The sequence below is a fragment of the Loxodonta africana genome, chromosome 13, assembly GCF_030014295.1.
Source record: "Loxodonta africana isolate mLoxAfr1 chromosome 13, mLoxAfr1.hap2, whole genome shotgun sequence".
Classification (NCBI taxonomy): domain Eukaryota; kingdom Metazoa; phylum Chordata; class Mammalia; order Proboscidea; family Elephantidae; genus Loxodonta; species Loxodonta africana.
Genome location: NC_087354.1, coordinates 15,469,376 through 15,495,884, shown reverse-complemented (window position 1 = coordinate 15,495,884; position 26,509 = coordinate 15,469,376). Strand labels below are relative to the sequence as shown.

Sequence of the window (26,509 nt, the reverse complement as noted above, 5' to 3'; positions counted from 1 at the left end):
GTCACTGTGAGTTGGAATCGACCTGACGGTACCTAACAACAACAACAACACACCTTTTCATGTGTGCCTTCAAAGGAAAAGCATGTCTTAGGGGCTTCTAAATGCCTTGGAGAAATACCTTTAAAAAAAAAAACTAAATGATTATCCTACTTTTTTGAAAATTTATTTAAAAAATGTGTTAACATTCAGATTTACCTGGTTGTTAGATGAAATATTTGAAGTTAATAAAATCTTGTAGTCTTAAAAATAACTAATTGAGGAGATCAACTAATATACATTGTGTTGCAAGCCTTCCCCACATTTATAAGAGAGTTTCTTTGTTCTGGGAGCCCTCATGGAATAAATGAATTAACCCTTAGTTAACCATAATGTTTGGTTAGCCAGAATCCCTTCCCCTCTTGACCTCCTTATGTTAACTGAGTTAACTAAAGTCAATCTCCTGAGGTCAGTAGAAGATGAAGAGGAAGGTGATAGCGAACATGTATTGAGGGTTTAGTCCATGACATCCACTATGGTAAGTACTTCAAACTTATTTACTTAATTAATTTCCACCATTAACCTATGAGGTAAAGACCATTGTTCTCCCCACTTTAGAAGTGGGGAGACTGAGTCACAGATGGCTTCAGTAGCTTGCCCAAGGTCACAGAACTAAGAAGTGGACTGCCTGGGATTTGAATCCAGGCAACCTGATTCCAGGGCTTCTGTTGGCCACTCCTTGAGCTTCCTCTCTCTATTTTATTAGTAGTTTTCTGTCCTTCTGTTTATCATCCCCTTGTTTTTGTGTTTTCAGTCTCTAGTATCGAGGAGAAGGCTTTTGGTGAGTGACAGAGTAAATCAGCAGAACTTTACACAGACCTGTTGCCTGGGGGCTAACATTTCACCTAATGTCCGTGGTCTTCTGATTCTGACCTGGAAGCTCGGCTGTGAATGGAATTCTGCCCCATATCCCCTTATCCTCCCCTCCATCCTGCTGTCCTCCGTGTGACTGACTGACTGACTGACTGGCCATAGGCCATATGGTGGTGCAGAGGGCGGAGTCCTGAGCACTCCACAGGAGCCTGGGCCCCAGCTCTGCCCACGGTGACCAGGCGGCCCTTTAGCCCTCCCTGGTGCTCAGCTTCCCTCATGCTCTGCACCCCTCCTCCCAACTCTGGGGGGCCTGCAGCCCCCTTTATCCTTCCTAGCTCTCCCCTTCCTTGCTTGTAGATCAGAATGCACTGCGTGAACACTCCTCGGACCTCAGGACAGTCACTTCTGGAAATGTTATCTGCCTGTCCCCCTCCCTCCCTCTTGCCCTCATTTATGGTGGGCGCACAGTGAGGCACCATGCCCGGAAGTCCTCAGTGACAGAGACCTGCTGAGAAATTCAATTACAGCCATCTACACCAGACAGACAGCCTTGCTTGGGAAGGCAGGGGGCCTATTAGGTCCTGGAGCTGGGCCAGAGGCCACATCACAGTACATTTCAGCACCGTGGGTTTATGTTGGACTCCTTAATGAGGCAGGGGACTTTGTTTTCCTGCACGTTTGCTTATTTTCCTGCATTAGAGGTTGCCAACCAGTGAAGTGGTATGAAATGTTCGCTAATAGCCGGTGATTCATGGGGTTGGCATTTCTCAGCCACAGCTCAGAGGCAGTTTTCCTCCACCAATCTCAAAATAGCTAGGTTCGATTGGAGCCTCTGAGAACCTTCTACTCGTTTCTTGAAGTTGTAGGAGTCTGTTCCTGATATCCCTGAAGAATGTCGCTTTAAGAGCTTTTGGGGAAATCGCACAGTTCCAACATCTCCTTAGAGATGTTTATGCCTTTAACGTCCGAGTCTCCTGTGAGTGTGGATGGGAGGCGGAATGACTTGTCTGTGCTGAGATGTGTCCGTGAACACATGCAGCAAATCACTATGCCCTGCTGTGCATGTAAGGGGATGTGTGCTCCCCTTCCAGGAGCCATGGCGGGGAGGAGTGGCATTTCCTCAGTGGGAACTTCATGTTATTATGGGAGAGCCCTGTAGGGGTATTTTGAGTAAAATCACACACACACACAAAAAAACCCATAAACCTGTTGCCGTGAGTTGATTCCAACTCACAGTGACCCTATAGGACAGAGTAGAACTGCCCCATAGGGTTTCCAAAGAGCGGCTGGTGGGTTCAAACTGCCAACCATTTGGTTGGCAGCTGAGCTCTTAACTGCTGCACCACCAAGAGTCCGAGAGCTGGTTAGGGGCCAGATAATGAGGGTCAAATGTTCCATGTTAAAGATCTTAGAATTTGTGCTGTGGACAGTGGGGAACCAGCTAAAGTCAGATAGGTCACTGAGAGCAATGTGGATCATACATTTATAGGACAGAATGCTGACGGCCAGTTAGGAAGCTGGTGGGCTCAAACTGCCGACCTTTTGGCTCGCAGCTGCAGCACTTAACCACTGTGCCACCAGGGTTTCTGAAAAAAAAAAAAAATATCACCAAGAGGTGTTTAATTAGCATGGTCTGGGGAGACGGTGGTGGTTCAGTAGTAGAATTCTTGCCTTCCATGTGGAATATCTGGGTTCGATTCCCAGCCAATACACCTCTTGCATAGCCACCACCCATCTCGTCAGTGGAGGCTTGTGTGTTGCTATGATGCTGAACAGGCTTCGGCAGAGCTTCCAAACTAAGATGGACCAGGAAGAAAGGCCTGGTGATCTACTTCTGAAAACCAGCCAGTGGAAACCTAAAGGATCATGATGGTCTGATCTGTAACTGATGGTGGGGATGGCACAGGACCGGGAAGTGTATTGTTCCATTCTGCATGGAGTCTCCATGAGTTGTGGCCAACTAACAACAACAGTGTGGCATGGAGGGTCTCTCTGCAGGATTTGTGCTTTCTAAAATGTGTGTGCAATGCCAGCGTCTCTGATCTGGAAGCGGGGGGTGGGGGGACAGTTAGACAGCACAGATTAGTGGTCGAGAGTACAGTGTGAGAGCAAGGCTGCCTGGGTTCACCACTCCGTGACCTCAGTCAAGATACCCTCTCTGTGCTTCAGCTTTCTCACCTGTAAAGTGAGGAGGCCGATCTCAGAGGCCCTGCACTATGGGGTTCTAAGACAATGGCATGAATTAATAGACATGGAAGTAGAGCCACACTTGGTGCTCAGTGTAACCAGGCTGGTGAAGGCCCTTGGTACAGGGGCACGTGTGTTGTACCTTGTCCCCCCAAGACCATAAGCCTCTTGGGGGACTGGGGCCCTGTCTGTGTTCCCTAGTACCCTACTACTAAGGCTTCCAAACTCAGGAACTACTGGGCAATTATTTGGATTTCTCTTGAAAGAGGAAAAAAAGCACTCTCCCTTGTTGGCCAGGGGAGGACATATTTTTCCCCAAAAGGGGTGTACCATTGATGCTGCCTGCTGACCTGAGCCCACCATTCTGGCTATGGTTCAGAGGTCAGAGCTGACCAGGTCGCAAGCACTCTGTGCCCTGATGTGCCAGCTGCAGGAGTGAGAACCCATGGCCCCTGAGGCTTCCTGCTGAGCTGGCAGAGAGAAGATCTGAAATAGAACTTGACCAGCCCCACCCTGGCCTCCTTCACTGCTTAGGCCAGGGCACGTCTGTGGCTGTGATCCTGGGGTTCGGGCGCTGGGAGTCGGGCTTTTACTCTGAACGTTCTTCTTATACTCCAGGCCTCGGGATTTTCTCGGAGCTAGAAGCTATTTGTGTTTCTGGAACCTAAAGTGCTTGGTCATGGGGGTGTGGGAGGAGCAGGGCTGGTGTCCTGTTTCCTGGCTATTCCCGAGGGCAGCCTTGCAGGACTGTGCCAGGTGAGGCCACGCGCACTGGACCAGCCATCTTCCCGGGCTCTGTATACAGCCAGCATCTACTCATGTGTGTACTGCAGTCGTTGCTCCCACGACAGGCCGGCATGGTGTCCATCTTGAGTAGATATTTCTTCTTGCTTTCTTTGCCTCTTTCCTCCAGTGAGTGCTTTCCTTGCTTTCTTCAGACTCCCCATGGGGCTCTGCATTTGTGGGAATTGCCACATTTAAGCTGGTGGAAACAGAACTTGCTGCCAGTTTGCCCAAACCACAAGTCCCTGCACTAATCTGGGTGTCACCCCTCTGCCTCCCTGCCCAGCTCCCAGCAGTGACGTCAGCATTACATGGGCCCTGGCTCCGGGTGCCCTTTGCCGTAGACATTCTATTCCTTGGATCTGGGGTGAGTGACTTCATACATTGCTCTAGCAACTGAACAACTGTTATGCTCCGGCAGCCAGCCTCCTGGTCAGCCGCCGTGATGGCTGGTTTATACTCCGTGCTGAGCCCACCACCAGCATGTTGGTATTGTGGGACCCCAGAGTCTGCTGTTCCCATTACCTGTCATCAAAGTTGAGGTCTAAGTCACAGATGCGGATAACAATTTAATGAAGGCTCCAGAATTTTAGACTTTTAGAACTAGACGTCATGGCAGGTAGTGGTAGTTCAGTGGTAGAATTCTCACCTTCCATGCAGGAGGCTAGGGTTTAATTCCTTGGCCAATGAACCTTGTGCACAGCTACCAGCTGTCCATCAGTGAAGGCTTGCTCTGATGAACAGGCTTCAGTGGAACTTTTAGCCTAAGATGGACTAGGAAGAAACGCCTGGTCATCTACTTTGAAAATCAGCCAGTGAAAACCCTATGGACCACAGTGGTCTGGTCTGCTATCAGTCATGGGGATGGAGCAGGACCAGGCAGTGTTTCATTCCATTGTGCATGGAGTTGCCATGAGTCAGGGACCAACTCAATGGTAGCTAACAACAACAACAACAATGGAGCTGGAAGTAGCCAAAGAAGTCACCTTGTAAGTGGTTCCCATCCATTGTATTAAAGGAGCTCATGGGAAGCTGCTCTGGGTGGAGTGAAGACCCCGTGGTGGTGTGGTGGTGAAGGGGTTGTCTGGAGCTCTTCCTTCTCTCCTTCTACCCTGCCAGCCGTCCACCTCTCCTCTTCCTCTCCAAAATGCCCCATGGAACCATTTGAAAACCACAGGTGCAGGCCAGCTGCATTATTCGTAGACAAATGCTACATCTTGCTGTGGCCCTCGTCCATCTGGTTATTGCTCTAAGCACTCAGTCCCTTGCAGGCATCCCTCCACCTGCAACTCCAGAAAGACCCAGTGGAAGTTGGAATTGATTGGGGCCTCCTAGCCTAGAGTGGGGTGCCCTGCATGTCCCCCCTTCCCTGGAGAAGCCATATCCCTTCCTGCCTCCCCAGGCCCACATCTCTCCAGCACCACGTTGTTCATGCTCCCCTTGGTCTGGGTTTGGAAGGGCTTTCAAGACGGGCTTGGCTCTCCAGTACGCTGAAGCCATAGCCTGTTCATTTTATTTCTTCAGCTGGTATGAACTAACACCCATCAGGTGGCAGATACTGTGGCGTGTGCCGGGGACATTGCAGTGAGCCAAACAGCACAGCCTGGCCTGGGGTCTGCTGAGGCTGGCAGGTGGGCCCACACCTCCACAGCGCAGATTCTACCCGCACCCTTCAGACATGAGTCCTAAAAAGCATGGCAGTGTGACAAGATGGTCAGTGACCACATATTATACAATACATTGTACTAGAGACAGCTTTTTTATTGTACTTTAGACAAAGGTTTACAGAACAAACTAGCTTCTCATTAAACAGTACGCCTCTTGTTTTATGACATCAGTTAGAGACACTTCTTGCTCTTTTATTTCCTAATGAATTATTTTTTAAAAATTATTTTTACAGAGCCTTACTGGAAGGAGAAAGTAATCCAGAAATACTGATCCGGATGAAACACGTTGAAAATATACCAGAAGGTAAATAAATCTTTAAAAAGCTAATTATAGACCTTTAAACTGCTTTCTATTTGAACTCTTTATTCCCTCTATCAATAGTAAGGCCTCATTTATCTGGAAGAGTAGGGGTTAGATACGAGTTTTCAGATAACTATCGTTCATCTTTCTTTTAAGTATCAAATAGATTTTAGTTTAATGGCACTGGTGGTGCAGTTACCTGACTCAGCTGCTAACCGAAAGGTTGGATGTTTGAATCCACCTAGAGGCATCTCAGAAGAAAGGCCTGGGGATCTGCTTCTGAAAAACCAGCCATTAGAAACCCTGTGGAGCCCAGTTCTACCCTGACACATGTGGGGTTGCTGTGAGTCAGAGGCAACTGGACAGCAACTGGTAATAAAGGACCTGTAGGATAACTTTTCCCCCCTTTTGGCATCTTAAGAAGCTTTTTGGCTAAGCAAGAACAGATTAAATTACAGTGTGTTCAATATTTCTTTTACTCAGCATAATTTTAGTGTTCATGAGTGTTTTACCGTATTCAAAATCATGGCAAACTGGGAATACGTGTATGTGGTTCTTCTGTTGGGGAGAGCCCTGGTGGCACACTGGTTAAGAGCTTGGCTGCTAACCAGAAGGTCGGCGGTTCAAATCCACCAGCTGCTTCTTGAAAACCCTGTGGTTGCTGTTGTCTGCGATTCACAGTGACCTCGTGTGTATCAGAGTGGAACTGTGTTCCATAGGGTCTTCAATGGGTGATCTTTTTGGAAGTAGATTGCCAGGGCTTTCTTTGGAGGTGCCTCTGGGTGGACTTGAACCTCCAACCATTCAGTTGGCAGCCAAGTGCATAACCGTTTGTATCACTCAGGGACTCACTGAAGTGTATAAAGACTTAATATTCTCAAACTAAATTTATTTTAGCAGTTATGTATCATACCAAAAGAAAGTAAACTTTAGAATAAATACCACTGATTATGACCTATCTTCTTAGACTTTGAGCTTCCAGATACTTCTTTGCCCTGCACAGGATAGGTGCCCCATTAGCTGTGTGTTGAATAAATGAATGGATGGGTTTCTAGATAGTGAATTTATAGATACTTATTAATTTTTTTTTACTAATACACTTCAGTTTATTTGGTAATATTGCACAAAGTAATGTTGGCTGAGTGCCCACAAGATGACAGGGCTAAAACTATCCTGTGATCTTCTCTTGTTGAACGTTCATTAAAAACCATTTGCTTCCTGCACTGTTTCCTGGGTGTTCATCTTCTGAGACTTCTCAGTTTAGTGTATGTTGAACTGAAAAGAGGAATCCATGGAAAATGTCCTGGCCTGATCTCTCTCCTGTGTGCTGGGCTCTGTCCCAGAGAGGCCTGTCCTTGGCTGCCATGGGGGAAACCAAGGGAAAGGGGCGGCTCCATCCCAGCTCAGCAGGACGCGGTGCGGCTAGGCACCAGGGGGCGCTCTCGGGTGGACGATGTTCCAGGCCATGTTCTAACTACAGAGTGCCATTCCTAAGGGCCAGGTGCCTTGGAGGAGTTCGGACTCCATTCAGATGGTCCAGAACAGAGCAGGAACCTGCGTAGACTGCCTCCCAACCCCAAAACCGTGAAATTAAAATAGATGGTGTTGGTGACTGGTAGGCTTCCTGCACTGGTGCCTTTTCAAATGAGAAGGCTGTCAAAATAGAAGAAACCTGGAAGCTTAAAAACAAGGTTAATTCCTCAAGATTTGTTGGCCCAGCATAGAAATCAGTGAAAAATAAAAGCATATCAAAGGGGGGAGGGGTAATATGATTTGGTCTTTAATAATTCATTTATGTACTTTGTAATTACAAAGCTCTTCTCTACTGAAATAAAATTAGCTTTTCTCAACAAAATAGAAACTAATGGTTTCCAAAACAGCATAAGACTGTGAAATGTCAGCCACAGAACTAGCCCCCCGGCCTGTCTGTCCTGCGTGCTGTGCTCTACAGTCAGATGGTTGACGTTTTCGTTAAGATGGATGAATATTTTAAGACCAGTAACCAGAGAAGAGTGTTAGGCTGAAGTATTTGTAGTACAATATGTCCTTTTACCAGAGTTTGAAAAACTACTGAAAAATAATATGGGGGGAATTGAAAAGATTTTATTTATAATGACTTTTCTATTTTTTAAAAAATATATTTATTATAAAGGGGTGGGATTTGACCTGCGTTGATGCTTTTAAGATGAAAAAAAGGTAATGATGACTATCATTTTAACAAATGGTTTGTTCAATCCCTACAGAATTCAGAAACACATCCTATCAATACACCAGCTCAGTATTGCAGAGGGAAAATGAAAGAAACCAGTTCCCAAGGCAGAAGGTACCTCCAGCGAGTTTAAATCACCTCTCGGGGCTGTATCCGAGCAGGCGTACCGGAAGTGCTGCCCGAGGTAGCTTCCTGGGCTCTGGATACTCCTCTGCGGCCTCCGTCCGGCAGGAAAATGCTTATGAAAAAACTGCCAACAATCGAACCAGCTTCAGAACTTTTTCTCCAGCCTATGGTCTTTCAAGAAAAACTGAAGAGCAGGTGAAAACCCTCTCTGAAAGACCAAAAACTGAAGGTGAAGGTGATGTCATCAGTTCCATAGCCAGGGGCTCCACCGTTGCCCGAAAGACGTACCAGGAACGCCGAGACAACATGGCAGTGGGCGCTTCTGCGAGCACATGGTCAAATGAGAGGACTGTCACTTCGAGAAAGGAAACAGAAGTGAAAGCCACAAGGGAGCAAGGTAGAGACATACCAGGAACTATCAGAACAAAGCAAGAAGAGAAAGTGTTTGATTCCAAAGAGAAGGCTTCTGAGGAGAGAAACTTAAGGTGGGAAGAACTGACAAAGTTAGATAAAGAAGCAAGAAAGAGGGAAAGTCAGCAAATGAGGGAAAAGGCTAAAGGGAAGGAATTGCTGAAAGAGAAAAATGTGCCAGAAAGAGAGATACCGATTAGTCTGGAAGCATCCCAGGGCAGCACCCCAGAGGTGTCCCCAGAAGGCTTCCAGACGTCTGTCAAGAAGGATGTTAGTGGTGGGACAGACGAAAGGGTGGAAACAAGAGAGGCAAGCTTCAGGATGGATGCCGGCGACATTCCCAGCTCTGTGAAAGGTGACTCCATGACTGAAACCATTGCAGAAAACATTGTCTCCAGTATCCTTAAGCAATTTACCCAGTCTCCAGATACAGAAGCATCTGCTAATTCTTTTCCAGACACAAAAGTCACTTACATGGAAAGGAAAGAGCTTCCTGGTGACAGGAAAACAAAGACTGAAATCATCGTGGAGTCTAAACTGACTGAGGATATCGATGTTTCGGATGAAGCTGGCCTGGACTACCTTTTAAGCAAGGATGTGAAGGAAGTGGGGCTGAAAGGAAAATCTGCTGAGCAGATGATAGGAGATATTATCAATCTTGGTCTGAAAGGAAAAGAGGGGAAAGCAAAGGTCGTCAGTGTGGAGATCGTTGAAGAGCCCATGAGCTACGTGGGAGCAGAGAAGGCAGAGGAGTTCTCCACCCCGTTTGAAGTGGAAGAGGTCGATGATGTGTCTCCAGGCTCCAAGGGGCTTGTTGAGGAAAAGGAAGGTTATGGAGAAACAGATACCACGTTCTCGGTCAATGAACGTAAAAGGACCAAGCAGCCACCTCAGAACACAACTCATGTTGAAGAAGTGACGGAGGCAGGTGACTGGGAGGGAGAGCAGAGTTACTTTGTGTCGACTCCAGATGAACACCCAGGGGGCCATGACAGAGAGGAAGGCTCTGTGTACGGGCAGATCCACATTGAAGAAGAATCCACCATCAAGTACTCGTGGCAAGATGAGATTGTGCAAGGGACTCAGAGGGGAAGGAAGAGGGACGACTCGTTGGGAGAGAAGGTTGTGAAGCCATCGGATGTTCCAGCTCCCGCTCCGGAGGGGGACTTGGATTCTTCTTACTGGAGAGAACAAGCTAAAAGTGGCGAGTTTCATGCTGAGCCCACAGTCACTGAGAAGGAAATTAAAATACCACGTGAATTTCACACATCCATTAAGGATGTCTTCTCCAAGGAACCCAAACAGCAGCTGGGGGAGGTTATCGGGCAGCTGGAGGAAAGCCTTCCTGAGCGAGTGAGGGAAGAGCTGTCTGTCCTCACTCGAGAGGGTGCAGGAGAGCCTGAGAGCATTTCGGTGGATGTAAAGCAAGTCCAGACTTCTGGCGGTGGCACCACGACCTTAGTTGCTGAAGTCAATCTCTCACAGACTATAGATGCTGATAAGTTAGATCTAGACAAACTGAGCAGAGATGAAGCCAGTGAAATAGAGAGAGCTGTGGAGTCGGTGGTCAGAGAGAGTTTGACCAAGCAACATAGCCATGTGCCTGGAAGCCCTGACACGGAAGGTGGAACGGAGGCCCCAGCCACTGGCATTAGCTTCAAGCGCTGGGCCACCAGGGAACTGTACAGCCCCTCTGTTGAGGGGGATGATGCCAGTCCAGTCTCTCCCAGCACAGAGCAGGTCACCCGCCAGGGTCCTGTGTCGGCCACCGTAGAAGTCAGCAGCCCCAGGGGCTTTGCCCAGTCACAGGTGCTGGAGAACATAAGCCAGTCTGTAAGACACATTCAGATAGGCCCTACTGAAATCTGGAGGACTGAGCAAGTCTTGTCTGAAGGACCCACTGCAGAAGTGGTGGAGGTAAGTGGAGAAGGAGACCTTGATCAGGCAGAGGCCTCAGCGGGAGCCAGCTGGTCTGTGAGGCACCTCACGCTGGGTCCTAGACAGAGTCAGATGTCCCAAGAAGTCTTCTTCCGAGGGCCTGTCCCTGCCCCTCAGGAAGAAGGGGGCACAGAAGAGCCTGGCCAGGCTGAGTTTTTTACAGACGCTGACCAATCGGGGAGGCACATGTTTGGCTCCAAACAATTTCATGCTAAAAAGGAAATTATTTTTCAGGGTTCTATTCCTGGGGCAGGGAAGGCTGGTGATTATTTTCAAACTGAAGAGTCCACGGGTACCCAGGCTTCTGTAAGGCACCTCAGATTAGACCCTGAAGAAGGGTTCAGTGAGCAAGTCCATTTCACAGACCCAATTCTAGAGGAAGTGGAATCGAGTGTCAGAGGGGGTTCTGAAGACACTGGTGAGCTGCCTCGTCACAGCACATCCACCAGGCACATCCAGATCGGTCCTCAGAAGCACCACACTGCTGAGCAGATAGTTTACCAGGGACCCATTCCCCAGCCCGTGGGATTTAGTGACTCAGAAGGCACTGTCCACAGAGAGGGCTCAGCAGACATAACCCAAGCCAGTCGCAGTTACACTTCGGGAAAAACAATTCTCATGACTGAAAAGAGCTCCTTCCAAAGGGCTGCTCCTGAATCTCCTCTGGAGAAGAGTGCAGGAGGTTCATCTGAGGCAGAAGGGACATCAGATGTTAGCAGGTCCTTTAGGCACATTAGACTAGGTCCTACTGAAACCGAAACCTCTGAACACATTGTCTTCCGTGGACCCATTTCCAAAACGTTTGCACTTGCTGGTGCAGTGGGTTCCCCTGAGCTAGGTGAGTTAGCAGACAGCAGCAGGTCGCTAAGGCACGGTACACTGGGGCCCAAAGAAACTTCCTTTACCTTTCAGATGGATGTGAGTCACGTAGAGGCGGCCCCCGGCTCCGCCCAGTGGACACAAGAGGCCACGGTCCACTTCCCTGAGGGGAAGGAAGCGGCAGCTCCCGGTGTGTCTGACGGTGGAGCCTGGAGAGACGCTGGCAGTAGGAAGGACCAGGCAGAGGGCAGGAGCTTTCAGGCCCCTGTTGGTGATGGAAACCAGGCCCAGGGGCCAGAGGGCAAGGAGCAGGCTGAGTTTGATAAGATAGTGCAGCTGCAGAGGATGGTGGACCAGAGATCGGTGGTGTCTGACGAGAAGAAGGTTGCCGTGCTCTATCTAGACAAGGAGGAGGAGGAGGGCGATGGGCACTGGTTCTGAGAAACACAAATGTGTAGCTTTAAATAGCATCTTATTTGCTAACATACCAACATACAAAGGCCTTTACTTATTTTAAGGGGGGGGCCTCACTCTGTGAAAGCCGCTCCTTTTTTTTACTTTCTTCAAAGAGGCAACGGTCAATTTACTTTATAGTTACTCTGCAGAGATTTCAGATCAATTCAGGCCTTAAAAGGCATTGGAGTTTTATTTTTGAGTTGGGACTTCTACAGAATACTTTTTAATCTTAGAAGATTCTTTTTTCTGAAGTATTCTCTCCACTTCTGGAGACAGTTTTCCACGTGGCCACAGAAATGCCTCACAACGTTTTGCAACCATGGTTATCTATACGTAAGGTGCCTACGCAGTAACCAGATTAATATATTTAAGAATAAGTTTTATTTGCATGTGCTAACATGGGATAGCAAGCTAACAGTTTCAGGGAAAAAGGAATGCAGTTTTCTTTTTTCCAAGTCTTTTCAAATAGAAATCCTAAGAAATAAGCAGTCTGCTTATAGATTTAAAAAAATCTGCTAAATAATTTTATCTTTAGGAAAAAGTTCTTTGAATAGGGTTAAGTTAATTTTAAGTTTTGAACGGATTGGCTTTCCATGGGCAGAACTTTAAAAAACAGAGTGTTTTATTTGTGGAGAGGACAGCTGTAGTCTGTTTAAAATCAACATACTGGCTGTGTGTGCACAGCGTCCTAGAACATGGCGTGAGATCCACGTGTGGGTAGGATGATTGACTTGCTTGCAGTAGCGCTTTGTTTTTGCAGCACTAGGCAAAGTAGCATAACCTAAGCTCTGAAACAGCCAGCCCCTACCAGAGTATGCCTGAGCTTCTCTGCACCTTAACCTTTAGCACCTAAACATTTCATTTCACTGGTGGGAGGTGGACCTGAAGAGAATTTGACACTCAGGCTGCAGCTGGACTTGCAAGATGGTGTGTGTGCAGTAAAATCCGAAACACAAGGTGGTTGGGTGCCTCACAAATAAGCCGTTCTCAGCCCACCGTTAGCAGAGTGGTGGTCTCTCTGAGCTCGGAGACTGAATGATGAAAATGATTAAAAATCACAACAACAACCAGACCTCATGGAATTTTTGCACTTTCAACAGAAATAATTGCAGCTGGGGTGTTTTGTCTAGGGAAAGGAAAATATGTTAAATAGAATAAGATGCCGCAGAGAAGGAAATGGGTGGCCTCTCCCGCAGCCAACACAGAAGCACCCAGGAGTGGCCCCAGAGGATGGCAAAGGCCCCGTTTTCACGGGCCACGGTGTGCGAGCCTGCAGACATACGCACAATCTGAGATATTAGAGTGTGCTGTGTTAGTTTTATCTTACACAGTGTGTTTTTAAAGCTTCCATCTTTAAAGGCCTAGAGTCGCGTAAAAGTAGCACCTCCAGCAACGTAACCTTATTTTAGTCCAAACTAGAGTCTCTTTGCACGTAGTGCTGTCTGGACTGTACTCCTGGCGTAGCTAGCATCTTGTAACTGACTGTCGTATGCTGAGGAGTGAGGATCCAAGGGTAACGTCATCCTCAGGTAGGCTGTCGTGAGGTGGCGGAGGGGTGACGGCTTGTGAAGATCTTGCCCCGGCACAGTAAACCTAAGGGAGGCATCCGATCACACCATGGCTCGTGGACACGTGGGGCACACCTCCCTGGGCTGTGGTAACAGCTTTAGCAGGCGGTCTACGGGGAATGTGTTTAATTGATAAGTAGAGAAGGAATGTAGCTATGGTGATGGTGGAATAATTTGGAAGAGTACAGTGGTGACGGATGTGCAACGTGATGACCATAATCCATGTCACTGAATTATATGTGCAAAAATTGTTGAGTTGGCAAATGTTTTATTATACGTATTTTTAACCACAAGTACAAGACAAAACCACTTGTGAATCAAAGTATAGAAAGAGAAAAAGTTGATTTGGGTTGTAAGTTTCAAACTTCTTTTTTTACAGCTACCAAAATGAACTCATGATTAGCATAAATAGGTTCAGCAGTGGTCATGGCTCCACAAAGACTTGTTTATTTTAGTTGTAACTGGTAATGGTGTTTGTATAAGTGTTTTATTGGTGGCCATTCGATCAAGGTGACAGCCTAGTGTTTTGATGGCAAAACAGAAGTGGCTTAGTTTGATGTAACTATCCTAGCTTATAGCCTTGCAGATGAATGCTAACACGACCCATTTCTACTTTCTCTGGAAAATAATGTTAATATCTTAGACCTTAATTTTTCTGTCCAAGTTGAAGAAATATTCCACTACAAGTTCTCCCATATGGAATCCTGAGCTGTTGTGAGTTATGAAGTCCTTGGATCATTCAGAAGCAGCGTGTGCCCTTGACATGATGACAGGCCATCCCACAGCTCTGTGGTGTTAAAACCAGTCACTAGAGACAACAGATCAATTTTGTGGTTGGAGGGAATGGGGACAAAACCAGTCTTCTCCCGTTTATTGTTGTTGAGACAAAATGATATCAGTGGGTTTTCCAACTTCCCACTGGTTATGGTATTGTCTGTTTAAAATGCATATTCAGAATGGAGTCATCTAAAAAGCTAATTTTGCTAACCTCCTATTCCTTGTGAAAGGAAATGTCACAAGAATGTGTAAAAATAAAAATCTAAGAAAGAAAAAAGTCCACACTGTCTCTAAATGAATGTTTTCCAGTAGATTTTGTTTGGTGTTTATTTAAACTCTAAGTAAAGCCTCTCTGTGATCACATTATGTTTTCATGGAAGCACAGAATCACTGGGGAGAGTATCTGTGAAAAATCTCTTAGTTGTTAATTCCCCACCTGAATCAGAGCAGAGCCGGAACTGGTTAGCACGGAACTAGAAAGTGTGGCAGACACGGCATAACCCAATTAGCTTGTATTCAAATACAGGCTGAACAGTCTGACAAACTTAGGAAACCCTGGTGGCACCGTGGTTAATGCTACAGCTGCTAACCAACAGGTTGGCAGCTCAGATCGACCAGGCGCTCCTTGGAAACCCTGGGGGACAGGTCTACTCCGTCCTGTAGGGTGCCAACCAACAGGTCGGCAGCTCAGACCGACCAGGCGCTCCTTGGAAACCCTAGGGGACAGTTCTACTCCATCCTGTAGGGTGCCAACCAGGAGGTCGGCAGCTCAGATCGACCAGGTGCTCCTTGGAAACCCTGGGGGACAGGTCTACTCCGTCCTGTAGGGTGCCAACCAACAGGTCGGCAGCTCAGACCGACCAGGCGCTCCTTGGAAACCCTAGGGGACAGTTCTACTCCGTCCTGTAGGGTGCCAACCAGGAGGTCGGCAGCTCAGATCGACCAGGCGCTCCTTGGAAACCCTGGGGGACAGGTCTACTCCGTCCTGTAGGGTGCCAACCAACAGGTCGGCAGCTCAGATCGACCAGGCGCTCCTTGGAAACCCTAGGGGACAGTTCTACGCTGTCCTGTAGGGTGCCAACCAGCAGGTCGGCAGCTCAGATCGATCAGGCGCTCCTTGGAAACCCGGGGGGACAGGTCTACTCCGTCCTGTAGGGTGCCAACCAGCAGGTCGGCAGCTCAGATCGACCAGGCGCTCCTTGGAAACCCTGGGGGACAGGTCTACTGCGTCCTGTAGGGTTGGTATGAGTCAGAAGTGACTGGATGGCAATGGGTTTTTTTTTTTTTTTTAACAAACTTAAGGTAATTTGAGACAAAGGAGTAGCAACATACCCTTACCTGTTGGTAGCTGTTTCACCTCTCCATAGCCTTTGATTGTTGTTGGGTGCTGTAGGGTCTATTTTTGATTCCTAGTGACCCCGTGTGACAGAGCAGAGCTGCCCCGTACGGTTTTCTAGGCAAGCAGATCGCCGTGTCTTCTTCCCACAGAGCCACTGGTTGGGTTCGAACTGCCAACCTTTCACTTAGCAGCCAAGTGCTTAACCATTGCACCACCAGGGCTCCTTCCATAGCCTTTTACAAATGATTTTAAAAAAATTGCTGTGGTCTTCCTCTCATGCTGAAGTTAACAAATTTAATAGATGGCAGACATATGGTGAAATATCCTTAAAGTCATCATTCCCTCGGGGGTGTGGGGGTCCAGATTTTTAAAAAATTTATTTTGTTTTCTGTGATTCTAAGATATGGTCCTCCAAGAAATAAAGAAGTAACAGATCAGATATCACTCCCTCCCCTCCAAAAGCCAGCATGTACCCTAATGTGATAAAAAAAATGTGATATGTACCTAAAATATATACCTCCACATCACGTAGAAACCTCTGTCTTCAATTAGATGGGGGGACACTCTTGGTGAGCAGTGACCACATCTCACATCTCTTTTACACATTGCCACCATCCCCATTTATACAAATGTTCCCAGATTATAAAAGATTTACAAGTGACTGGTGGGCACAGTGGTTAAAAGAGATTGTCTGCAAACCAAAAGTTTGAAACCCACCAGCCACTCCGCGGGAGAGATACTGCAATCTGTTTCTGTAAAGATTTACAGCCTTGGACAAGGTCATGGAAGCTCCATACCAAAACCAAACCAAACCCATTGCCGGCAAGTCAATTCTGACTCATAGTGACCCTTTAGGACAGAGTAGAACTGCCCCATAGAGTTTCCAAGGAGCGCCTGGTGGATTGGAACTGCTGACCTTTTGGTAGCAGCCGTAGCACTTAACCACTACACCACAAGGGTTTCCAGAAACTCCATAGACACATCCAAACCCCCTGAGCCTGAGGGACTGAATCATTGGGCTGAGGGCTCTGGAGACCATGGCTTCGGGGATCATCTATTTCAATTGGCATAACATAGTTTATAAAGAAAATGTTCTACATTCTACTTTGGTGAGTAGCGTCTGGGGTCTTAGAAAGCTTGTGAGTGGCCATCTAAGATACTCCACTAGTCTCACCCCATCTGGAGCAAGGAAGAAAGAAGAAAACCAAAGATACAAGGTAAAGATTAGTTCAAAGGCCTAATGGACCACAACTACCACAGCCTCCACCAGACTGAGTCCAGCACAACTAGATGATGCCTGGCTACCACCACTGACTGCTCTGACAGGGATCACAATAGAGGGTCCTGCACATAGCTGGGGAAAAATGTAGAACAAAATTCTAACTCATACACAGAAAAAAAGACCAGACTTACTGGTTTGACAGACTGGAGAAACCCTGAGAGTATGGCCCCTGGATACCCTTATAGCTCAGTAATAAAGTCACTCCTGAGGTTTACCCTTCAGCCAAAGGTTAGACAGGCCCATAAAACAAGACTAAATGGGCACCCCAGACCAGGGGCAAGGACGCGAAGGCAGGAGCGGGTAGGAAAGCTGGTAATGGGGAACCCACGGCTGAGAAGGGGAGAGTGTTGATATGTTGTGTGGTTGGCTACCAGTGTCACAAAACAATACATGTATTGTTTGCTCTGTAACCCTTCATCTAAAGTACAATAAAAACAAACACAAACAAAAAAAGATTTATAGCCTTGGAAACCCTATGGGGCTGTTCTACTCTATCCTACAGGATTGCCGTGAGTAAGACTCAACTCTATGGCAATGTTTTTTTTATGGTACCCTATACTAATAACATATATACAAATCCTGGTGGTGTAGTGGTTAAGAGCTATGGCTACTAACCAAAAGGTCAGCAGTTCAAATCCACCAGCTGCTCCTTGGAAACTCTATGGGGCAGTTCTACTCTGTCCTGAAATGTCGCTATGAGTCGGAATTGACTCGAGGGCAATGGGTTTGGTTTGAGTTTTTGGTATACCAACAGATGGGAATGTTGCAAATATATGAACTAAGAAAGGTTTGTGTTAAAAACACTGAAACACTTTACAATTGCTAGGTGTGCAAGATTTGCCAAAGAACAAATTGCTGAGGAAGAGCCTCGGCTGGGCAGAGGATGGAGCTTGTTGCTAGGCACGTGGGGAAAGGCAACATCAGCTCTCATGCCCGGGTCTGCCTCCTGGGAATGTGTCGCTGTCAGTCGGAGTCGACTCAATGGCAACGGATTTTTTTTTTTTGGTAGCATCTTACTGGTGCTTCAAGTTGTGTGTGTGTGTGTTTGCTTCTGATTTTTCTCCCCCTCCCATTGTTTAAAAATAAAGTTTAAAATTAGTTTTCTCCCCCCTATATATCTTATGCAGAAAGGGGAGAAAAGTCAACCTTACCACGTCATTTCCTTCTGGCTCCAGGGAGGAGGAAAGCAGTGAGTCAGTCAGTGAATGGAACACGGTGCAGAGGACAGGGCACTGTTGTGGCACCTGCTGTTTACATACCTGCCTAGCATTTCTGTCCAATCTTCTGGCAACTGTACCCTTACCTTCCCTTTAGGGGTACCCCACTCCCATTGCATGCTGCGTTGGGGGGATGGTTAATAATCAAGACCTACCAGTCATGTTAGGCCAGGCAGACACTCCCAGGAACTGAGTCTTGAGGGGAGAAATCCTCTTGCTAGTGGCCCCTGAAGACATGGTCTGCCTGTTGCTGCCACCTGCCCTGGAACCTAACCTTTCCAAGACCTAGTTACTGAGCGTTGCCCGCCAATAACTGCCCCACAGTTGTGCAATACTCTTTTCTTGCTGTTATCCAGAGTTGGCTCCTGCAATCCAAGAGCCCTTGCTTGAAGCTCCCCAGTCAGCGTGCACACTCCACATGGGTTATAGGGGTGCAGGTGACCAGGTGGGATCTGGAGCCAGTGGGCTCCCGGCCTGGGCAGGTTTTCCTGTGTACCTGAGCATACTGCACAGAAATCTGTGCCAGGACAGAAAAAAGGCTGGGAAGTGCTGCCTTGATTCAGGCAGATAGAAAGGGAAGGCCAGTCCACCTGGACTTTCTGGGCCTCCCTGAGATGGAGGAGGGAGAGGATTTTTTTTTCTTCTGGTGGTGGTATGGGGAAGGGTATGGCTGTGGGCAGGAAGCTGGGAGTGGCAAGGAGGAAAAGGAGGGAGAGTGGGAATCAGTGTAGAAAGGAATGAAGGAAACTGGGTGTCAAAGAAGGGGACTACATAAGGGAACACACAAGAATACATAAGGGAAAAACTCAGCAGGAGTTTGGAGACAGTGGTGACAATTTACATAACCTGATGAATGTAATTGTACATGTAAAAATGCTGAAATGTTTTGTTATGTATATTTTTACCACAATAAACAAATAGAAGAACTCCACGGTAATAAAAAAGAGGCAGCCACATAAGCCACGGGGCACAGGAACCAGGAACATGGGCCCAGAGGACTGAATTGAGGGTGAACAGAGCTGGCCGGGAGGACGAGCAGGACTGTGCAGGTCCGCTGACACTATGCTGCCTCAAGTGGGTGGCCTCCCTCACTGCCCATACGGCACCAGGATCCGTTTCTGAACCCACGGGGGCCAGGAGAGACCCTGCCCTCCAGGATGGCAGAAGGCAGTGCTCTCAGCAGACTACAAAGTCATTTTGGCACAGGCACCACGACCTATGTGAAGTCACCCCAGGCTCTCTCTGCCCTATCACGGCCCTTTGTGGTTTGTTTTCCCCATCTCCTCTCAAGGTGGTGCCCTACACAGGTAGGGCCAGTGGGGTTTGAGTTTCCTACTGGGGCCTGAAGGGCAGGCCGGAGTGCTGAGATCCTGCTGCCATCCTTCTGTCCCCGTACCAGGCTGCAGCCTCCCTGGGCTGTGCCCAGGGGCTGAGGGAGGGAGAAGGGAAAGCACCACCTGCACTCATGCCTCCACCTGCCTCGTTCCAGCACTGGTATCATCAGCAAAGGGCAGAAGAAGGGTGCTAAACTCTGCCCTGCACTAGCTACTTTGGTGTGACTACAGCCTCCCTACAGGAACCTGAAGACCGCTGCGGGCACTAAGGTACACCCCTCCACCTGCTGCAGCTCACACCCCACATACATGCTGAGCCTGGACCACTGTTGGGGAGAGCAGGGGAGCAAGGCCCAGGCTGGGCCAGCTCACAAAGACACTCCAAGCAGAAGCCGCCAGTTTTTCCCCGCCAGGAGGACAGAGGCCACAGGAGCACAACAGAGCAGTCAGGACCCCCCAGCAGCCTCTCGGTGCCGGCCTCACGCCATCAGTTTGGCTTTCGCTTCCCTGCCCTGCCTCCCCTAACCTTGAGGCCAAGTCAGGTCCCTCTATCACTCTTTTCCTGTGTTGCAATTGCTGCCACGGTCAGGGACTAATGCCCTCGTGACCTGTAGAATCTACAGCATTCACATCAATCGTAAGCTCTGAGACGACAGGGACCGTGTGTGCCTTGTTGACTGTGGGCCCCGAGTTCTTATGGGGAGCATACTAGGTGCTTGACAAACCTGATGAGCGACTGATGATGTGAATGAAGGTTACCCCTCAGGGCCCCTTTTCAGACTCCGAGGCTCTCCGAGGCAGGCTTCATTTTAAACACATACACCTGAGCACTTACATTGGACACCACAGCCTCAGCTTCCACTTTATCACCACTCTCTTCTTGGTCCCTGTTACCTTCATATAAAAAAGGGCTTTTCCCAGAATGCTATAGCTCCAAATCTGACTCCAGACCTGTGCAAGGTGCAGGCAGTTTTGAGTTTTTGAAGGGAAGCCTTTCAGCAGTGCTGATGGGTAAACATTTTTGTTGGCAAGAAAAACCACTCTGGTGGTAAAAAAAAAAAAAAAAAATGCTTTATACAAGCACCAGGTCCCCTTGAAGGGCATCCATTGTCAAAATGTGGCCTGTGGGAGGTTTGTGGTATCACTGTTGCATCTTGGAGCAAACTGTCAGCCTTGAAAGCTATGCAATGGTTGTTGAATCCTGTCTTCTAGTTGGAGAGAGATTTATGCAGTACCCTAAAATATAAGCACTCAGGTCTGACCAGAGCTTTCTTTGGGGTGATGGGATGCCTTAGTCAGCTGTGTTGGCCCTGGCCTTCCCAGGTGCAGGGTGCTGAGGTACCGCAGGGCACAAGGCTGGCCTGGCTTTCTGAGCCTGCCGTGGCTTCCCAACAACGTCCGGGGCCCTGCGAGAAAGCAAAGAGTGGTGGTGAGTGAGCGCCTCAGGCGTGCTCATGGCCTCCTCCCCAGCCCATGAGCACAGCCTCCTCCACAGTCCGCGCTCATGGCCTCCTCCACAGCCCATGAGCACAGCCTCCTCCACAACCCGAGCTCAGGGCCTCCTCCACAGCCCATGAGCACAGCCTCCTCCACAGCCCGCGCTCACGGCCTCCTCCACGGCCCATGTTCTTGTAAAGGCACGCGTAGCAACTACCGAGCTACATTTAATGAAAAACCTCAGGAGGGAATGGAAATGAAAGAGAAGCGTGCCACAAAAACATAAAACACAATTTTTTTTCCTCCTGGTTTCTAATTCCTTGTGATTAGTCTTGCTAAGCTGAGACAATCCTTAGCTGGCTCAGGGAGCAGAACAGGAGCAAAAAGGATTGATGAAATCGGTCGGAGGCCTCTTTGGTTCATCGTCCCTGTTTAAGAGGGACTGGTGGTGTATCTAGAGTATTGCACTGGCCCTGGGTACAGGGCGCCGCTGAGCAGTTTCTATTATCCTGGTACCACCCAGTGTCCTTCCTCAAGCATGGTGATGTGTTAATTAAAAAATTAAGGTGCTTGACTTGTATTTTTGACCTGATATTATGGTAAAGTTATCTACAAGAGGGGCGTCAGATTTTTGGATTTGGGCGCAATTTCAGCGCCTGTCGTACGCGTCATTTTCCATAAATACATCGCTGGCTGTACTGGTTAATAGAAACTACCCAGTGGTGCCACACGCCCAGGGTTGGTACAATACCTTCCCTACCTGCCCTGCCCTAGTTACACCTCTGACTGAGTCCCTGGTGGTATAAACGGTTAATGAACCCGGCTTCTAATAGAAAGGTTGGACGTTCACGTCCGCGCAGAGATGCCTCAGAAGAAAGACGATCTACTTCCGAAAAATCAGCCACTGAAAGCCCTACAGAGCACAGCTCTACTCTGACACACATAGGCTGGCTGTGAGTCGGAGCTGGTTTGACGGCAATACAGTGGGGTGGTGCTGGGGGTGGTGGTGGAGGCTGACATTCTCGGCCCTGAGACAGCGCCCCTTGCTGGCTGTGTCCACACTGTGGCCCCCGGCTGCTTCAGGGCTTTCCTGAGCACGCGTTTTGCAGTCAGCCACGGGCTGCCAGGGACACAGGCACTGTGAGGTGGGGTGAGCTCCATGGCAGAGTGCTAGGCCCTGAAAGCTCAGGGCAGCTCCGAGCAGGGCTGTGGGATGATGAAATCCAGCACGAGCTTGTGCCATTATTCAAAAGATAACTTCTTGAAAACCTGGGCAAAGACTATGTTCCACAACTAGATTTTCAAAGGAACTGGCCTTGCATAGTTTATGAGTTATGAAATGTCTGTTAGTGAAACTTTCTACAGGTTACCTCAGAACCTTCTAGAACCAGCTTCTTCTGAGATTATGAATAGCAAAGGAACGACATACTCAGAGGAATGTTGTGAAGAAAAGCCAACTCACTTGGACAGGACGTTCACAGACTGCTGGGTGGCCAGGGTCCTCTTGTCCTGTGGTCCGTATAAGAGGGTCTGAATTTGAAGACACTGCAGAACACCAAGTTGTAATCGTGAGGTTATAAAAATGTCACTGAGAGCATTTTGCAGAGAATAAAACCTCCCTTGAATGAGAGAAATAATACTTCATTCACAGACCCATGTTATGGTAGGATTAGTGAGTTCTCAGGGTGTCTCCATGGAGATACAGCCTGATCTCTGATCTGGAATGCTCTGGGGGATCCAGGGAACCAGTGTACAGTTTTGGCACTGTGTCATAGAACTCTCAGTAGACTACCTGTGTGCAAAAATGTGTTTAAAAGTAATAAAAGGCAAGAACATTGATATTGCCCAGAAGACAGTCTCTAGTTTCTATTTTTAAATGTCCCTTACTACAGCACAGGAAAGTTGTTGTTGTTGGTTTTTTTTTTTTTTAATAATTTTGTTTTTGCAAATAAATGCTTTTATCTATGGGCATTCATTACTACACAGCAATTTCTTAGTTATTAGTAGCTAAATATTCAGTTTCTGGATTGTCCAGGGCTAATTTTGATTCGATTTTTCCCTTCTGTTTATTGCCTTGCCATTGATTGCTTGTACCAGACCCAGAGAAAATAAAAAAAGGAGATAAAATTGTGCCAAAAATGGCCAAAATAATTTTGAAGAAGAACGAGGTGTATGAACTTTGCTTTACTGGATGCCAAGTCTTTTTACAAAACTGTGGTAATCAAGACAGTGTGGTTTTAACCCAGGGATAGACAAATAGACCAATGGACTAGGACGGCGAGCCTAGTACTTGGTATATGACAGAAATGGCATAGCAGGGGCAGTGAGGAAGCTACCGTCTATTCAGTAAGTGGTGCTGGGATCACTGTTTGTGAATGGAAAAGCAACAGATCCCCATCCCATACCAAACACAAATATTAATCCCAGATGCATAAAAGAACCAAATGTGAAATGCAAAACCTGGAACTACTAGATGAAAATATTGGAGAGTATCTTTATGACCTGGAGGTAAAGAAGTATTTGTTAGACAAGATCTAGACAAACCATAAAGTAAAACATACAATTTAACCATATTAAACTCAAAATATCTGTGCATCAAAATTCACCACATGTAAGGTACAAAGACAAACCACAGACTGAGGGAGATATTCACAGTGAACATAAGAGAAAGGATTAGCACTCAGAATACATAAAGAACTCCTACAAGCAATGAGAAAAATAAAAATGGGCAGTTCCCAATTAAAAAATGGGCAAAAGATATAAAGAGGTAATTCAAATACATTGGTCAATGAGGATGGCTAATAAGCACATTCAGTCTCACTAGTAACCAGAAAAGCAAATGAAAACTTCGGTGAGGTGCCCTTTCACCCATCATATTGCAAAAATTATAGTATGATAACACCAAGCTTTGTCAAAGACATGAAGCAACAGAAATTCTTTCCCTAGGTGGTGCAAACATGTAAGTGCTTGACAACTAGCTGAAAGGTTGGTGGTTTGAACCCACCCAGGAGTGCCTCAGAAGACAAGCCTGGCGATCTGCTTCCAAAAGGTCACAGCTTTGAAAACCCTGTGGAGCAGTTCTACTCTGCATGCATGGGGTCACTATGAGCAGGAATCGACTCAACAGCAACTCACAACAGTGTACAATTGCTTTGTAGAGCAATTTGGCAACATTTAGTAATGGATAAGTAAAATTGTGATATACATACATATTGTATCATATCTATGACATATATGATATCATACAAATGTTTGATACACATGTGTGTGTATATATATATACACACACATACATATGGGAGCCCTGGTGGTGCAATGGTTAAGAGCTGGGCTGCTAACCAAAAGGTCGGCAGTTCAATCCACCACCCATTCCTTGGAAACTTTGGGCAGTTCTGCTCTGTCCTACAGGGTTGCTGTGAGTTGGAACTGACTCTATGGCGCATAACAACAACTATATATATATATCCACATAGGTCATCTAATGATTGCAAAGTCGAGGGGGAAAAGCCAATTAGAGATGAATGTATATAATATACATATTACTTATATGAAGTTTGTTGTTAGTTGTCATCCTGTCGATGGCATACCCCACAGAGTTTTCAAAGCCATGACTTTTCAATAGCAGATCTCCAGGCCTGTCTTCTGAGGCACCTCTGGGTGGGTTTTGAATAGCGAACCTTCCAGCTAGTAGTCGAGCACTTAACCCTTTTTACTACCTAGGGACTCCTATACGAAATTTAAAAACATGCAAGACAAAACCAGAGTGGAATAATAAAGAAAAGAATGGGAATGATTCTATCAAATTCAGGATTGGTGCTTCCTGGGGACGGGCAGGGTAGGAAACACAGGAGGCTTCAACTGTGTAGGTAATGTTTTGCGTAGAAGAGTGAGTTAAGAGATGATTGCTATATTATTCTTCATACTTTTCTGCATGTCTGAAAGATTTCATAATATATTTTTAAAAGACTAAATTAGTTTTTCGACATGTTAACATCTTGATTAAGAAAAAAAGCGTGAGGGTTTGGGAACTTAGTACTGAGCCTGTTTATTCATTCTGATCCACCAACCATTTTTAGGGCTTCAAAAACGTTAAAATGCAAACAGCCAAGATGCTTTGTCTTTCTAAGCTGTGGGAAATATCAAAACTGCCTGAATCTTTGTTTCAATCTAGAAATCTGAGAGTGTGGTTGTTTTCTGGAGGAAAGAAATATTATCTGACTAGAATACGGCAGGATTTTTTAAATAACAAAGTATTCACTATTTTTAGTTGAATTATATACAACCAGGAAGTAGTAAAATTTTTCCATTATTCATTTTCTGCAAAGGCAAGGCTCCCAGCCACTGCATCAAACAAGCCCCAGCCTTTGGAAATCTGCACTGGGGCCTTGGCCTGGCCTAGTCTAGATGCTGCCCATTACATGGCTTTGGGCCAGTTTTGCTTTAATCTGAAGACAGATTGTCATGACCTTGGAAATTAGAAGTTTTAGAAAGTTCTGTGTTGCTTTGAAGGGAAGGGGCTGGGGGAGGGTTTTGGACACCCGTGTTGCTTATGGAAGCTCTCCCAGTACTCATCTCCTGCTTGAGTTATAGCTATTGGAAGCCCGGGTGAGTCTCCTCTTTAATGTAGTGGGGCACTTACTCCACTCAGGGCTCAACAGAGGAGGTGCTCAGAAGGGGACAAGGAGTAAGAAGCAAGTCTGAGAGAGGCCTCTCTCAAGGGCTAACACTTTCTGCAGGAACAGACTTCATTTTCTGCTACATGACAAGAAATACCTTCACTCTGTGTAAAAAATCAAGTCTAATTTTAGATCTACTCCATCTTTCCTGTTTACACATTTATGAGTGCCTCCATCTCGTTTTGAGAAGAGCTGATGTCGGCATGGCTTGGTGTTAATTCATTCACTCTGGCATTAGAATTTTACTCACATTATAACGGTTTATTTGAGACTGAGGTCTCGGCTGGGTCTGCCTTACACGTGGCCTTGGAAATTGAAAACTCGAGGAATTTCCATCCCACCACTTTGGTTAGGGAAGCGTCCTCTCCCCTGCCCACCCTGCCCCCCGCCCAGCCCCCATTCTCTAGAAGAGATACTAATAGCTGAATACTGATGAATCCCCTCAGCGAATGACGAGGCAATTGAGTGTATTTTTACAAATTCTCACTGGCTGTACTAAGCCCTGGAAACCCTGGTGGCGTAGTGGTTAAGTGCTACGGTTGCTAACTAAGAGGTTGGCAGTTAGAATCCACCAGGTGGTCCTTGGAAACTCTACGGGGCAGCTCTATTCTGTCCTATAGGGTCGCTATGAGTCATAATTAACTCGACAGCAGTGGGTTTGGTTATTTTTTGGGGGGGGTACTAAGCCCTACATTGTTTCAGACCTTGACTGCTAGTCTTTTTCCTGGGGACATATTGTTAGTGGAACAATAGGCGGGAGGATCAAGGTTGTGGGAAGCTACCCTTTCCAATAATGGAGCCCAGAGAGGCGAGCTTCACCCCCACTATCCCCCCTGGGCTCTAGCCAAGACCCCTCTCTTCTGGTATTAATAGATTTTTCTAAGAGGGCGGTGGTGGTTCATTGGTAGAATTCTCAACTTCCCTATGAGAGACCGGGTTCAACTCCCAACCAGTGCACCTCATGCGGAGCCAACACTGGTCTGTCACTGGAGGCCTGCATGTTGCCAAGATGCCGAACAGGTTTCAGTGGAGCTTCCAGACTAAGACAGACTAGGAAGGAAGGTCCGGCAATCTACTTTGGAAAATCAGCCCATGAAAACCCTATGGATCACAACAGCCCAATCCTATTGTGC

The 26,509-nt window shown here is 47.1% G+C and overlaps 2 protein-coding genes across 3 annotated transcripts in view; one reads left to right on the top strand and one right to left on the bottom strand.

Annotated features, from left to right (window-relative positions):
- SYNM (synemin) overlaps positions 1-14,368 on the top strand; it is a 33,074-nt gene extending 18,706 nt beyond the window's left edge. Inside the window, exons 3-5 of one of the 2 annotated variants that reach the window (XM_064267067.1) lie at positions 5,720-5,790; positions 8,031-10,450; positions 11,384-14,368. In XM_064267067.1, the coding sequence (XP_064123137.1) occupies positions 5,720-5,790; positions 8,031-10,450; positions 11,384-11,731 (2,839 nt within the window). In that variant the 3' untranslated portion in view covers positions 11,732-14,368. Of the gene's footprint in view, positions 1-5,719; positions 5,791-8,030 lie in introns of both variants that reach the window. The other variant, XM_064267066.1, reaches the window with a different exon arrangement.
- A 3,483-nt stretch (positions 14,369-17,851) lies between these two features.
- The window catches only part of TTC23 (tetratricopeptide repeat domain 23), a 131,756-nt gene continuing 123,098 nt past the window's right edge, over positions 17,852-26,509 (bottom strand). The window contains exons 10-11 of the mRNA XM_003413795.4: positions 22,163-22,245; positions 17,852-20,669 (exon numbers count right to left, since the gene is read on the bottom strand). Coding sequence (XP_003413843.2) covers positions 20,555-20,669; positions 22,163-22,245 — 198 coding nt within the window. The 3' untranslated portion in view covers positions 17,852-20,554. The remainder of the gene's footprint in view (positions 20,670-22,162; positions 22,246-26,509) is intronic.